The sequence below is a fragment of the Psammomys obesus genome, unplaced genomic scaffold (genome assembly GCF_907164565.1).
Source record: "Psammomys obesus unplaced genomic scaffold, mPsaObe1.curated_primary_1811, whole genome shotgun sequence".
Lineage (NCBI taxonomy): Eukaryota > Metazoa > Chordata > Mammalia > Rodentia > Muridae > Psammomys > Psammomys obesus.
This window is the reverse complement of record NW_026596040.1, coordinates 14,885,684-14,901,517: the sequence shown is the minus strand read 5'-3', so window position 1 is coordinate 14,901,517 and position 15,834 is coordinate 14,885,684. Positions and strand designations below refer to the sequence as shown.

General features: G+C 43.9%; 1 protein-coding gene across 5 annotated transcripts in view; it reads right to left on the bottom strand.

The window, feature by feature from the left end:
- Window positions 1-15,834, bottom strand: part of Snx24 (sorting nexin 24) — a 137,326-nt gene that overhangs the window by 8,335 nt on the left and 113,157 nt on the right. For all 5 annotated transcript variants that reach the window (XM_055622968.1, XM_055622970.1, XM_055622966.1 and 2 more), the window contains exon 4: window positions 1,975-2,069. In XM_055622968.1, the coding sequence (XP_055478943.1) occupies window positions 1,975-2,069 (95 nt within the window). The remainder of the gene's footprint in view (window positions 1-1,974; window positions 2,070-15,834) is intronic.

Here is a 15,834-nt window from a genome sequence, read left to right as displayed (position 1 = left end):
AAAGAAAGAAAGAAAGAAAGAAAGAAAGAAAGAAAGAAAGAAAGAAAGAAAGAAAGAAAGAAAAAGACCAAATAAGTTGGGCCAATATTTATGCTAACAAAGCAAAAGATATCCTTAGCATTGAATCGGGAAGCAAACAGAAAAACTGAACAGTTTGCACTGAGCCACACCACAGCTGATGACTCATCCCAAGGAATCTTTAGCCTGGAAGATTCTGGGAATTTCAGGTTTCCTTAATATCATTTAAAAATCTTATGGCCTTTTACTATTTTGGGGTTGAAACAGAAGTAAAAAGACCGTCTTCCCTATCATTGCTAATGCCTCTGTGCAAAACTCAACAATATCTGTGAACCAGGAAACACGAACACACTTGCGCATAGATTACTTGGAGGGAATGGAACATAATTCAGGCTCTGGGGTGAGTAGCAAGTGGCCTTGGGTCCACAGCTCTGATGTGGAGTGGTGACAGGGGACTGCGTTCAGCAGACAACTCAGGTGTAGCCTGGCTTCAGGAAAGGGCTGGAGACAGAGGGCGAAACGGGTAAAGCCCTTTCTGCTGCTGGATTTTTGTTGCCTTATTTCTTTGTGGCTGACTGTTTTCACAGCCTAGCTCAGCACAGCTTGCTGTAGCTCTCTTTAGAAGAACTTTCTCCAGCTGCTGGGGGTGGCGTGCCTTTAGCTCCACAGTTAACAGGGACTGAACCCCATCACTTATGAGTTCCTGAGGGAGAAGCAGCACTCAGAGAAGACAGCAGCCCTACCCTTCCCCTCTGTGGAAAGTCTGGGTCCTATCACTTGCAAGGCTTGGGAAACGCACTTAAATACTGTGCCTCTGGCCAAGAACCAAATGAGGAATGTTGGACCAATGACCTCTAAAGTCACCTCTCAATTTAAAACTATAGGATATGGGGGCTGGAGAGATGGCTAGGCTCAGCGGTTAAGAGCACCTGATGCTCTCCTAGAGGAACTGGGTTTGAATCTCAGCACCCATGTTGGGCGGCTCACAATCACCTGTAACTCCAGCTCTGGTGGAGCTGATGTCCCCTTCTGGTGCCTGTGGAAACAGGCACCCTCTCCACATACACAGCACACACAGACACATGCATACACCTATATAATAGAAGTCTATATGAATATATAGACTTGGCACAAGTCAAGGGACTGTCCTTGGTTATACTGTCTGGACTCATAATTACCATCTGTGACACTATGTCGTGGAGTTGGAAAGCCGTGCAACTGGGGGAGCAAAACTGAGGTTGAGATGTGTCCAAACCCTAAAAGTCTCATTCTGAGACTGGAAGAAGTAGGACCGTTCCCTCCTTGTTGTAGGCCTGCGTGTCTCAGGGCACATGGCCTATATGACCCAACCTCTGCCACTTTTGAGGTAGGCAGGTAGCCTGGTGGCCAGGTTTCAGTTAAACCTCCTCCTTTCTTCTAAGGACATGTCCAGCTAGCATCTGGAATTCCTCTTCACGCAGGGGATGCATTCTCATCACCTTGGCCCCGGCCAACGATACACACTCCACTCCCCAAGCTTTATATAGCCCCAATTCACCCCCAATAAAGAGAGCTGTTTCACTGAAAACAGAGAAGGCCATGCTCACTGTGGGCCGAGATCCCGTGTAACACACCTGTCTGGCTAAGCTTCTTTCCTTCCAGTCCTGCCTGGGGTGCAGAGGTGCCTGGATACCCCAAGGGCAGAAGCAGACCTGGGCTGGCACCATGTGACACCGTTATTTAAGAGATTGGTCCTTACGGCTAAGCTTGAGTTTGCTGAGACCATCTGCTGCAAGATGGGAGACTCGGGAGGGATTTCTCTCACTGGGAGCAGAGGGATGAGAGAGTAACACCTCAGCTACGAGCCTAGATGTGGCCAGTTTGCCCCGTGGCATGACTCTGGGGTATCTGTTAGAACTATCAGTTGGTGAAGAGTAACTTAAAAGACCCACCCACCAGGTAAACAGCAGTTCTTACCCACAACTTTCTGCCTTTGGTAGAGAGGGCAAGTGTCTTACATTGAGGAAGTCAAGGAACAGTTTGGGGAGCTCTTCATTTTCCAAGATGACGGCCTGTGAGAGCAGAAAACAGAATTAGGAACGGAAGACGAGTCTGTTAGGCCATCAATCAAAAGAATGCTATCGAAAAGTCGTAACTGTCCATCAATGTCCTCACCAACAACATTCCTCACAAGAGATATGAGGAATGGTCCCCATGCCAGCCATCATGGATTCAGGCTGACGCATATGCTACACAGCATGAGCTTTAACCATGAACTTTAACATGAGCTTCAACCTGCGCGTTAACCACTGACAGAGGGGTCTTCTACCTTCAGACTCTCACTAATGGACAGCGCGTTGGGGAAGTACTGGACATGGTCCCTGCCCATACAGAGACACTGATCCAGCCCAAACAGTCCAACCCCAGGCATACAACAACACTGTTAAGATCCACAAATCAAGTTTTCCTTAGTGAGTGATAAAGCATTTACATTTCCATAACAGGCCACCACTCCTAGGAAATACTGTAGTTTGTCCATCTGGAAGATTTAGTCTAACTCCTTCATTATCACCTGTGTCTCTACTAGGATCAGCTGACATTTACTGCCATCCGGACGGCTCCACTTAGAGGGTCAGTGACAACTTTACCGCTAATTGTAAATCAGGGTATATACTGAAAAAAATCTATAAAGTTCTTCCACTTAAACAGCTTTGCTAAAGAGCTGGCATAATGGCATAAACGTGTCAGCACACTGAGAACCAAATTAAGCAATGTAGAGGAGAAATCTGATGGTGGCTGAGTACATTTTCATATTTATGCATTTTGAAAAAGTCTGCCAACATGTGTCAACACATTACACACTTGCTACCTGCTCCTCTCCCCCCACTAAAGACAGCGAGGGCAAAGCAGTGACAGCTACATAACAGCTCTTTTGCTTGTCTTTTGAAAGAAAGGTCAACTCTCTAGCCCAGGCTGGCCCTGAATTCACAGCAGTCGTCTCGCCTCGGCCTCCTCAGTGTTAAGACTGCAGTAAAGAGTGTCCATGCTTCACAATATAACTACCGTTAAGGGTCTACTTAAACAGCATAGCATGGGTAATTTCCCAACACGTTATCTAGAGGATAATGACAATTAATGACATATTCCCTGATAGCATCTTAGAACTAGCCATAACTGGTGCAGAAGATACAGAAAAAAAAAAAATCAGGTCAAATGATAAGCACTTCTGTGCATCTTGGGCATGCCATCACTTCCATATTGAGTCACCCCATTTCTCAGAAGGTGTGGAATCCTGCTCTTCACTTCAGACCATATACATGGAATGTGGCCACAGAGGCGGCCAGGCCTGTATGTGCCTTGCAATCAGTCCCCACTTCTCCTGCTTGTTAGGTCCCAGAGACAGCCCTCCTGGGAAGTTAGGGTGTCTGGGCTGTCACAGTCCCTCACAGATCCATAAAGATCTTAAGGGTTTCATGAGGTCCCACGCATTGATCGTTGACCTTAGAGCCTGTGCTGTGGGTGTTCTGTTCAGGAAGTTGTCTACTGTGCCAATGAGTTCAAGGCTCTTCCCCACTTTTTCTTCTAACAGGTTTAGTGTGTTTGGTTTTATGTTGAGGTCTTTGATCCACTTGAACTTTAGTTTTGTGCAATGTGATAAATATGGATCTATTTGCATTTTTTCTACATGTAGACATCCAGTTAGACCAGCACCATTTGTTGAAGATGCTGTCTTTTTTCCATTGTATGATTTTGACTTCTTTGTCAAAAATCAGGTATGTGTAGGTGTGTGGGTTTATTTCTGGGTCTTCTATTAGATTCCATTGATCCACCGGTCTGTTTCTATGCCAATACCATGCAGTTTTTATTACTGTTGTTCTATAGTATAGCTTGAGATCAGGGATGGTGATTTCCCCAGAAGATCTTTTATTGTACAGGCTTGTTTTAGCAATTCTGGTTGGTTTTTTTGTTTGTTTGTTTTTCCATATGAAACTGAGAATTGTTCTTTCAAGTTCTGTGGGGCCTGCAGAGGAGACCTGATAGGCTAAGGTCAGATGGAAGGGGAAGAGGACCTCCCCTATCAGTGGACTAGGGGAGGGGCACAGGGGGAGAAGAAAGAGGGAGGGTGAGACTGGGATGAGAGGAGGGAGGGGGCTACAGCTGGGATACAAAGTCAATAAATTTTAATGAATAATAATACAGGACCCAAGTTGGGAGGGGATGGATATTTGAAAATGAATCTTGAAGGAATTAGTAGGGTTATGATCAAAATGGATTGTATAAAATTCTCAATGCATTAATAAAATATATTAAAACAGAAAAAATACCTTAAGGGAGGGAGGAAGAGAGAGAGAAGATAGAAAAGCGATGGGGAATTCTACTCTACTCATTGAAAAAAGCTGATTGGTACTTGTAGCAGGTGCGGGAATGTGGCATGAAGAGGTGGTGTGTTCAGTGCAGTCCGAGAGAGAGATGGTACATGCACAACTCAAACAATGTATCGTACGGCGACAGAGTTAAGTACTGCACCACTCACTGAATGCTTTCCCTCCCACACTTCACCTCAGGTATAACATTCTTCTCCTCATTATGCACACAGAAAAACTGCTTGAGAAAACAAAAGAGGGAAGACGACCTCTACCACAGAGATGACCTCCTACATTTCAGTTAATTTCTTTCAGGTTGATGGACATTTATCTCAGATCCTACCTAACCAACGGAGTTTTTGAACCCCCAGAGATGATAGCTTCAGTAGTCCAAGAAGTTCTAGATGTTTTTGCTGGGACACAGGGTGCAAGGATTACCAAGACATTTCTAGATGTCTGCCTAACAGGACAGCATAACAACCGTTTGAATAATAAAACTTAGTGTTGGGATAAACATGGAACAATTCACTCCAGAAATAGTTTTAACTACTCGCATAGGTGGTAGCCTTCAGATTTATAAAAAAAAAAAAAAAAAAAAGGGTGGGGTGGAGAGGATGCAGCATTCTTATCTCCGCCCCTAATAAATTAAATCAATAAGAAGTATGGGACACTTTTAATGACCCGAACTCCTTAATTTCCAGGCTCTTTAGACATATCATCCATCACTGTAGTATGGAGGAAGGCATCTCTTGAGTGTTCAGGGGTTTGCTTTGGTTTTATTAATGCAAGATTTAGGGAATTTTAACAAGGTGAATTGTTTATTTGCCTTGACAGATTGGCTTACAATGCACTGGCTACATCTACAGCATGATCATTAATGACAAAAGACAGGCAAAAAGCTGTTTACACTGCACACAGGGACAGGAATTAATCCCTCTCCCTCTCCCTGGAGCTCTCCAAACAGATGACCACATTGTTTTAGGTAAGACATTCTGGCAGAAAGAGATGCAGAAAACTCCAGAAACTTACGAGCACCTATTTTTGTTCCCTGAATAGTCTCAATTAATATTTTCCAGAAAAAGTGGTCAAACTAATCTTCGACATTTAGTATTATGAAGGAAGTGGCCCCCTGGGCGTGCTGGGGTGTTGGTAAGGTTTTTGATTATGTGGTCAGGAATGTTTCCTGAGCTGTTAGGAAACCTTGCACACACACACACACAAAAAAAAAAAGAATTAATATTCTAGTTCAAACAAAGATGAATCCACCTAATTTAATATAATATGTACAAATGAAACAACTGTCATTAATTAGGACCGAGATGCCAAATAAGAAATAAATTAGTTTAACTCAGCCTTTGGGGCTATAAATACATGATCTCACGCAGGAGACGATGAAGCAGCAAGCGGGGCCTCCCAGCTGTTCCATTTCCATCCTCATTCCTCGAAACGTGCAGCCTTGGGAGCCACCATCCTTCTCAAAGCTACACCTTGACTCATCCCACAACTTCAGGACCCATCTGGTTTAAATCACCCAAACTTATTCCCCAGATAAGCCCCCGATTGTATAGAAAATCACATTTTAAAATATGAAATCCTGTCCCCACTGGTTTTGATTGCCCGTCTTTGTTAGTCTTTGGTGGTATTCATGCTTATTCTCAAGGCAGCGTGGGAGCACAAGGCACGAGTTTTACAGTCAGACTTGGTCTGCATCCTTCCTCCTTGTACGTACTGGGTTCCTGTGAGCATTCAAGGAGACATGTCCAGGAGTCTCTGGCACACAACGAGATTGTGAGAGATTTCACAGTGCGATTTTTGTCATCTTGATTCCCAATTTATTTTACTCATTTGGAAAGGTTAGGTGATTATCTATGTAGTGAACAGATCTTAGTCATATGTGATTTGTGGATCCTTTTGAAACTGGATACAACTAAGTCTCAATCTCTGTCTCTGCTCTCTGTTTCTCCTCTCTCTGTCTCTCCTCTCTGTCTCTGTCTCTGCCTCTCTGTCTCTCAGGAGGTGCAGACCCCTTACAGTCCTGCAGAGGACTCCAGCTTTTACTGACACTTGGCCTGGGACCTGACACACAAACCAGTGCTGTTCATAAGCTTCCCAAAAGACGCACTGGCTTCCCACTTCCTGTTTGGGGTCTACCTCTCAGTCAAACAGGACCTTGCTAGACTCTGTGCTGCTTCCACATCACTGTCTTTAGCTCTGGGCTGTTGTTAAGAACATTTGTTGAAACAGCAAAGACACTATAGTAAAGAATTCTTCCAGACAGACTGAAATCTACTACATCAGTAGTTCTAGTTATTCTGTGCTCACCACCTCTATGTTCTGTGTCTCTTACATGCAACTTAAAAGTGTAACAATTAGTGGTGCCTAGGGTTTGCAAACCTGAGGAGCCAGTAGGGACAATATGATTTGAAACTCTCCAACAACAGCTGGAGAAGCCTAGCCCTCTGCACCAGTTAGGTGAGGAGCATTTTGGTGGTGGTAGGGGGCAGTCAAGACCCCAGCTCAGTGTTGTCTACTTGACAGCCTGAAGGCCCCGTTAGTGGGAGTTTCCATGCCGCTCGCCCAGTCCTGCAAAACTGGCATGCGAGGTCTGGCAAACAATTTATGAAGTAAGAAAGTGTAATTCAAAATGAACTGGACAAATTAGAGACAACTGTAGAAATAAATCCCATTGACTCTTACAGGTATGAGCACTGGGTAAAACGCTGTAAGCGGCACAATTAGTCACAGACCCAAGACGGAGGGTAGCTGCTTCCACGTAACTGCTGTGCACATCCAGTGTGTATGTGTGTGTGTGTGTGTGTGTGTGTGTGTGTGTGTGTGTGGATCAGCATGAAGTGTTTGGTCTACAAACTGTGAAGAGAGATGTATACCCCCCCACTCAGTACATTTGCCAAGGCCCCTGCAACCCAAGAAAGAGAAAGAATGCACAAGGAAGAACCAGAGGCAACAACAATGACTAAAAGAATGTAGTTTCCAAAGTACTAGGCTCCTCAAATGAGGACCGAGTGTTGGGCCAGCAGGGAAAGGGACAACTCTTCCCCTGTGAGGTGCGGCTGGTCACAAGTGGTAACCTACTGGTCATTCAGGGTGTTCAAAGCAAGTCTGCCTCATTCAGCAGGGAAGATGGCTGCCTCCAGCTGAAGCCTGTTCAGTGGACCGAGGGGAATGGCCTAAGTGGGGAAAAGGAAACACCAAGGAATTCGTACATAATCGGGGTCCTTTAACACGCACAGAGTGGGAGACCCTACGGAAGAACCAAAAAACGCACCCCTGAATCTTCACTCCTCCAGTCTGTCACTTAGGAATGTGTGTCAAATACATGCATGTCAGTAAGATGGGCTGTAACTGAATCAAAGGACCACACCGTGTGTGCAGTGTCCCGTGACACGCTTGGATATCACCGCATCTGATAAGGATTAAGTATTTAAATGAAGTATGCTTTGTAAAAGCCAAACCTTATTCTTTTTCTCTACAAAGCATTAAATGAATGTGTGCGTGCAAGTGTGTGTGTGCGCGCGTGTGCTCTCGTGTGTGTATCATACTCTATAAAACCATTTACAAAAAACGTGTCTGAATGGGGCAGAAAAACAACAGCGCTGGCGCAGCAGCCTCGCCAGCTCAGTGTTTACTCCAGAAATGTCGTTTTTATTGTAAAGGCGCAATTATCATCATGTAACACAAATCACAAAACCCCGATTTTTCCACCTTATCAGCTTTATAAAATCGCGGTCCCGGAGGGCGCCATTGATTAGTTACACATGTTCTTTCTGCGGCATCCCAAATACTTAATTGTCACTTATCCTTTCCTCTGCAGTAAGTAAAATGTGGTCACAAAATTACAGAGGGACCTGTTCTGCCTTAACCTCTGCGAGATGCCATCATGCGGCAGAAAACACTGGTAAAATATCACGGGGTAACACTGCCCGACAAGGCGGACGTATAAACACTGTAATGATTTCCCACGAGTTTCCATTTTAGAAAATTGTCACTAAAGCCAGCATAAATGGTGACACGTCTCCACTGAGGACACGGTGAAATCGAACGCTGGCATTCTAGTTAGGGCCAAGCCTACCCAGCCAGCAGCCAATTATAACAGGAAGGGAACATCCTGAAAGCTCGGCCGAGCCCACTCTAACCTTCCATGATCGCTGTGCAGGGCACTGTTGTTTTCACCCGTTTGATCTTTTTATTATCTTTTCAAAACATCAAACATACAGGCACGTGCATACATGCATAATGTGTATGTTTTCCCCTATACTGTTGCTATGGTTACGTGAGTGCTCGCCCCACAAGGTTGCTACGGGCTTCGGGGGACCTCTATGTCACTGAAGTCCGGAGGTTTTCGGGAGTGCTGTAAGCACTTCCATCCCACCTAGTTTGATCTGAAACGTCTGATTTGGGGAGTGACAAAGTTCACCATGACAGTTTTTCTTCTCTTGCCTACGAAAGGCGCTTCATATCATTCCTACTTCAGAGGAGCCGCTGAGAACAGGGAGGGAGAAAAATCAATATCACCTCACAGCAGTAAGTGGGCGTCCGTGTCACTGTCCTCTGGGACCCAAGCCTACAAGCTTGTGGGGGCTCTGTGGTCCTCAGTCTCCCATTTAGTCACTTCCCAGCACTTGGTCACAGCTCACACAATGAGCCACAGTAAGACTAGCAGAGTGAGTCAAATAAAAAGCACGCAGCTCACAGATCTCAGAAGATTGAGATCACCTGAAAAATAAAAAGCAGGTGTGCTGCTGAAGACCCATTGGCCCGTGAAGTCTTTGTTTTGCTGTGACTCCATCCCCGAAGCATGCCTAGCCTGTGCCTTGGCAGAACCTGTGTTCAAACAGCTGTCTGCTCAGCTTTTCCAGAGCTTTGCAGACTATCATAAATATCTATATGTGTGTGTATGTGTGTGTGTGTATCCAAGGACCTACACAAAAAGTTGAATGTCAAGTAGGTTCTATTTAAGGAATGAAGACTCTGTAAAGAAATAATATGATTTGGCTTAAGAAATTTTGAAAAAAAATTCTTTAAAAAAATGTTCATTAAAAATTTATTACATACCAGGATGTAAAGTGAATAAAAAAATAAATAAGTTCAAACAATTTATTACTTGCTAGGTTCATGCCTGTAATCCCAGCAGAGGCAGAGGCAGAGGCAGGTATATCTCTGTGAGTTCGAGGCCAGCCTGGTCTACAAAGCAAGTCCAGGACAGCCAAGGCTACACAGAGAAACCCTGACTCGAAAGAAAAATAAAATAAATGACTTTTAAAATTTAAAATTTTATTAATTATAGTTTATTCACTATGTATCCCAGCTATAGCTCCCCCCCATCCCTTCCCAATCCCTCCCTCTTCTTCTCTTATGCCCCTCCCCCAGTCCACTGATAGGGGAGGTCCTCCTCCCCTTCCATCTGACCCTAGTCTATCAGGTTTCATCAGGACTGGTTTCTTTGTCTTCCTTTGTGGACTGGTAAGGCTGCTCCCCACTCAGGTGGAGGTGATCAAAGAGCCAGCCCATGAGTTCATGTCAGAGACAGCCCCTGTTCCTATTATTGGGGAACCCTCTTGGACACTGAGCTGCCATGGGCTACTTCTGTGCAGGGGTTCTAGCTTATCTCCATGCATGGTCCTTGTTTGGACTATCAGTCCCAGAAAAGACCCATGTGCCTAGATTTCTTTGGTTCTGTTGCTCCCCTTGTGGAGCTCCTCCAGCTCTTTCTATCTCCCCCTTCTTTCATAAGATTCCCTGCACTCTGCCCGAAGTTTGGCTATGAATCTCAGTATATGTTTTGATACCCTGCTGGGTGGAGTCTTTCAGAGGCCCTCTGTGGTGAGCTCCTGTCCTGTTCCCTGTTTTCTCCTTCTTCCAATGTCCATCCTGTTTGCCTTTCTGAATGAAGATTGATCATCTTACCCAGAGTCCTCCTTCTTGATTAGCTTCCTTAGGTGTGCAGATTTTAATATGATTATCCTATATTATATGTCTAATATCCACATATAAGTAAGTATAAACCATGTGTGTCTTTCTGCTTCTGGGATGCCTCAGTCAGGATGATAAAAGAAATGACTTTAATTTCGAGTGTCTGTGTGTGCATGACATGAGAGTCGGGGTAGAGGCAAAGTGCAGAAGTCAGCTGTTTCCCTCCAACCTGTCCCTAAAATCTAACTCATGACAGGATTGGAGGCAGGTGCCTATACTCACTGAGCCATCTTGCTGGCTCAAATCCTTTTTTAATAACAATATTTCACTGTGTATGCTAGGCTAGTCTGGAACTCGCAGTACAACTTAAGCTTGCTCTGAACTCTTGATTCTTCTGTTTTTCCTTCTGAATGTTGGGAGTACAGGTGTGTGTCACTCTGCCTAGAAGAATGCATAATTTTTGATGTGATTAAGAAAAAATTAACCATGACCAGGTGTGGTGGTACACAGCTTTAATCCCAGTGTCCTAGGAAGCAGAGGCATGTCTCTGAGTTCAAGGCCAGTCTGGTCAACATAGAGAGATCCCAGGCAACCAGGGCTATCTAGTGAGGCCTTGTCTCAAAATAAATAAATGGATGGATAGATGGATGGATGGATGGATGGATGGATGGATGGATGGATGGATGAAATGACTACTAAACAGTAGAAATTAGGAAATCAAGTTACCTTTTGGGCTACTTTCTGCATTATCTACTATATAAAAATGTTTGTCTCTACCATTTAGCCAAACAGACAACGTGCTCCTTCCCAGGACTTACCCTTTGGTGGTGAAGTGGATAGTGTCCCTGTAATTACAGCAAATGAAGGTGGAACTGCAAACAGGGTCAGTGCCTTGAAAGAAAGTAGCTATTCTTTAAGTGCGCTTACTAACCATGAGGAGAGGGACAGTTTCCCTGGGGAAGCGCCTCCTGAGCTTCTGGGAGGTGAATAAACTAATAAGGGTAGAGAGAATGAGCTATTCCAAACACGGACCCTGGTTTCTTCGAGGACCTGCGGTATGCATCCCTACCGCACTGTAGTTAAGGGGATGCCACAGGCTACCATCAATTTTTTTTTTAAATGAAGGGCTCGGACGGCTTGTTCTATCCATACCATTACAAACACTGCTGTTTGTCACTTGGTTAAACAATGCTATGACTAGACGTGTAATTAGTTTTACATGAATTTAAGGATCCTTGATGAGCAGAGCTCATTAGTGGGAACACAATGGAAAATGGCTGGGGAGTATGACGTTCGACTTAATTCAAGACCCGGAGCAAATCCTCAGAGAAACAATACAAGAAATGAAATGTGGCCATGGAGGAAGTGGTTCCTAGGTCTCAAACCGAAAGCTAATCTGTAAAGGGGACCATTAAAAAAAATTGTGAGGAGGTATTTGGCCTCTTTGCTACAATGAAAAATGCAGTCAGTGAAGTGTTCGAATAAAATACAGAGAGGTTAGCAGCAGTCCAGACAGACCCTGGGCAGGAGAGAACACAGCAGAAAACAAGTGTGGTCCTTTCTGAAGACTGATGATGACAACCATGAAGTGAGGAAGATCAGATCAACAGACTTCCTCAGAATGAACAGCCAGCCAGGTTAGGCTCCATTAGCCGTTTTTTTGGTTCATCTCCCCACCCGCTTCCCTCCCAACTTTTGCTAGAACATGGACATGATCTTTGAGATCAGCTATAATTTCATAGTCACGAAGAAAAGGAGGAAAGAATAAAACAATTCTAATCTATGATAATCTCGAGCCAACAAATCAAGACTTAAATGTATGTACTGCCGTACTGCCCAACCCTCAGATGTTGTTGAACTCATTTATTTTGGTTGTTGCCTGTGGCACTGCGGGTTAAGTTTGCTGTTGGTCTATAGACTATACGTGCAGAGACAGAGACAGCGAGACAGAATTCCAATACTGAATGTGACTTACTACTTTGAGAATGTTTGGGGGGAGGGGAACCACCAATTTTGATATTACACTTTAATAATTCTTTAAAAAATAACATGAAAAGCAAAAAAAGAAATTCTATTCACGCATACCTTGTACTTTTTAAAAAGGACTCCTATGTGGAAAACCTGTGTGCCTAACACAACAGGTGTTAAGAACATACTGCAAGACAGAAAAGAGGTCAGCTGATGACATGGACCTGAGCAAAGAAAAATGGAAGATGGAAGCTCATGGGCAGAAGCATGTCCTCCCAGATGGGCGAGTGTTGTGCCCCTAGGAAATGCAGTTTCTTCACCCTTCTATCCCAAAGGATTGTGCAAACACTGCAGAATCACCACAGGGAATGCACTTGCACTAGCCACATGAAGATAATACAAATCTTATTTAACAGGTCTTTCTAATAAAAAAATTTATGATCTAACAGCTTTCTACTAAGTTCTTTTATTGAAAAGAACTTACATTAATATTTTAGTAGGTTTCATATATCTTAAAGAGGGTAGATAAGTTTGAGAGAGAGATAACTCACTAATAAAGAGAAGGAAAAAATAAAGGTAAAGGGAAGTGGCTGGAAGGCAAGCACCTGATGTCTCAAGGTAACATTCTGGGCAGACATCACTGGTGCTTGGTGAGAGATTCAGGAGGTGCACCATGGGTAACCATGACAACCTAGAGAGCCTGTCTCTATCACCTCACTCTTCACACAAACCACCCCAGGTTGTGTAAGAAGCCCTTGCCTTGAGACAGAAGGGAGCCTGGAGGTGCCTGGGAGCCCAGACTTGTTCCTATGCCTGCGCACACAGTTCTCTACAGCTGTCTCCTCAAGCTTCAGTGGCTGCTGAGCTCTGGGCCACCAGCAATCAATGACATTGGTCACTCTACAGTTACCGAGAAGTGACAGGGAGGAGGAATAGAACTCTGTGAGCTGCATGCCCTTTTGAACATTTATTTGCTTAAACTTCAGCAGTTAACCTTAGGCTACATCCTGGTGAATTTTTTGTCAACTTGCTACAAACTAGGGTCATCTAGGAAGAGGTAACATTCTCTTATTCATCAGATTGCCTGTAAGCAAGTTCATGGACCATCTTCTTAACTGATGGCTACTATGGAAGGGCCCATCCCACTGTACACCCTGTTTGTTTGTTTGTTTGTTTTTATGGCAGTAACACAGCTACTGGCTGATTACTTCTTGTTAAACTTCCCGAGATCATAGCCAGCTTCCCCCATCAGTATCTGGAGATCACTGCCAGGAAGTCATGGGGTTTATAAGAATGAAAACTGAGCAAGCCAGTAGGTAGCTTTCCTCCATGGTCTCTGACTCAGTTCCTACCTCTAGATCCCTACCTTGCTTGAGTTCCCTCAATGAAGAACTGTGACCCAGAAGTATAAGATGATGGATGACCCTTTGGTCATGATCTTTATCACAGCAATAGAAAGCAAACTAGGAGGCGAGAGTTAGCTGGGCCCCAGGAGCTTCAGTTTTCTCATTTATAAACAGGCTCAATGGGAGTGTCTACTTCAGAGGACAGACTCATGGTAAAGTTTGGCTCAAGCCTATAACTTACAAAAGTGCAGGGTACATAGTAATAATCTAGTGAATGCAGGTTTTGTAAATTAATTTAAGAATAAATCAAAGCCTGATATATCCAATTAAATATTATTATATAAACAAAATAATCTATTACAGAAACTGGAAAGAAAGGGATCCTCTTCTGTTTTTAATTACGTTATCATTAATTTTAAAAAGCTTGTGTTTTGTATGCAATCCAACTATGCTGTAACTTCCAGGGCCCTTAATGTGTGCATGCTGGCAAAGAATGTACTTGCTCCACAGACTGGTTTATACAGAGCTCATATAAGGCTGCCCTTCAAAGGATTATCTCTGCAGGCAGGAGGATCATCCATGCTCTGGTTCTTCCATCCAGGGCCCTTCTATGTACTGCTACTCAGTTTTGCTACAGTGAGCCCTCAGCCTACTGAGAAGCTGCTTTCTCACCAGGTACCTACTAGCTTTTCTGTCCTTCCTGTGCAGCTTACAATTACAGAACCCAACCCCACATCAGCCCCTGAAACCAATACCAACCACTACCACGCCTCCCTCTCCTCATGACATCTCTGCTCAGGTTGATTCTCAACATTCTCTTATTTGTGCTCTGGCCCAAGCTGTTAAACAGTGAGGAAATCACGTACTATGAACACATGTTCAATTACTTCCATTATATACTAACTTGTTTTTTTGTTTTTTGTTTTTTTTTTTTTTTTGTGTCTATTCAGCTCCAACTCCAAATGGAGGACTGAGTGAGTCTCAGTCAGCACGTTGACTTAAAATTCAAGCTTTTATCTTTAGACTATGGCCCAACAACCTTATCCTTTTTCTTTCTAACAGTGGCTCTCAAGCGCATTCCAGAGTCACACAGAAGGTTCATTAAGGCCGTCTGGTACAGACCACCAACAGTTTCTAACCTAGACAGCTTTTGGTGGAGCCTAACCATTTGTGTCTTGAAGAGTTTGCCAAACTTCCAGACAATGCTGATGCTATCATCATGCCACAAAGCCAGGCTTCGTTTGTTGTTTTCTCTGCATAGCTTCATCTGCCTTCCCTCTTCTGTGACAGCTCCTCTTCATGCATTAGGGAGAATAAAAAGATGTACCTGACTTCTTCATTGCCCTTTCCCCCCCCCAGCCTTCTGTTGTCTGAGCTTTATGGAGGAAGTGTTTCTTCTTCTTTTGCATGCTGGCTTGTGTGATACTCCTCTGGTTCTTGGCACATTGTTGGTTTTCTCAGCTATCTATTTATTTAGTTATTGCTTTCTTTCTCCTGCTTACGTATTAGTTCTATCAGTCTATCATCAATCTATAGCCATCAGTGTTTCCATCCATCCATCCATCCATCCATCCATCCATCCATCCATCCACCAAGCCAGCCACCCACTTTTCAGCTCTGCAGCATCGTCAGCATGGATGTATGCTCTAACATCTCACTGTGGAACAAACACACCAAGTCCCTATAACCCGAGACGCTAACCCACTTCTTGGTTCTTTCTGGAAAGTTCTCAGCTGCAGTCTCCTGTCTCATCTTCAGCTCCCTTGTTCCCCAACATCACACACTGACCACAGCTTCCATCGTTTGCTGTTTTCTGCGAGGTGGTCGCAGATCTCTTTGTGTTGTTAAGTCGGTCAGTTCTGTCTTCATACACGTGACTTCTGAGCAGCTACAGCGTGGCCACTTCCCACTCCCTAAGCTGCTCCATTTACCCTCCCTTCTTCACACACTCCTGGAGTTTGTCTTCTCACATTCTCAGTATTACTTGTTGCTGCTTCCTTTTCTACCTGCCCTGAGAATTCAGACAGGTTTTTTAAGAATTTGCTGGCACTTTCTTTTTCACCACACTTTCTACCATGGTTTTTTAAAACCTTAACCCTGATGAGAGAGATACAGACTGGGCTTTTTACCCAGGCTTCAGATTCATAGAAATAAACATGCAGTTAACCTGCCTACTTGAAATTATTATTATTATTATTATTATTATTATTATTATTATTATTATTATT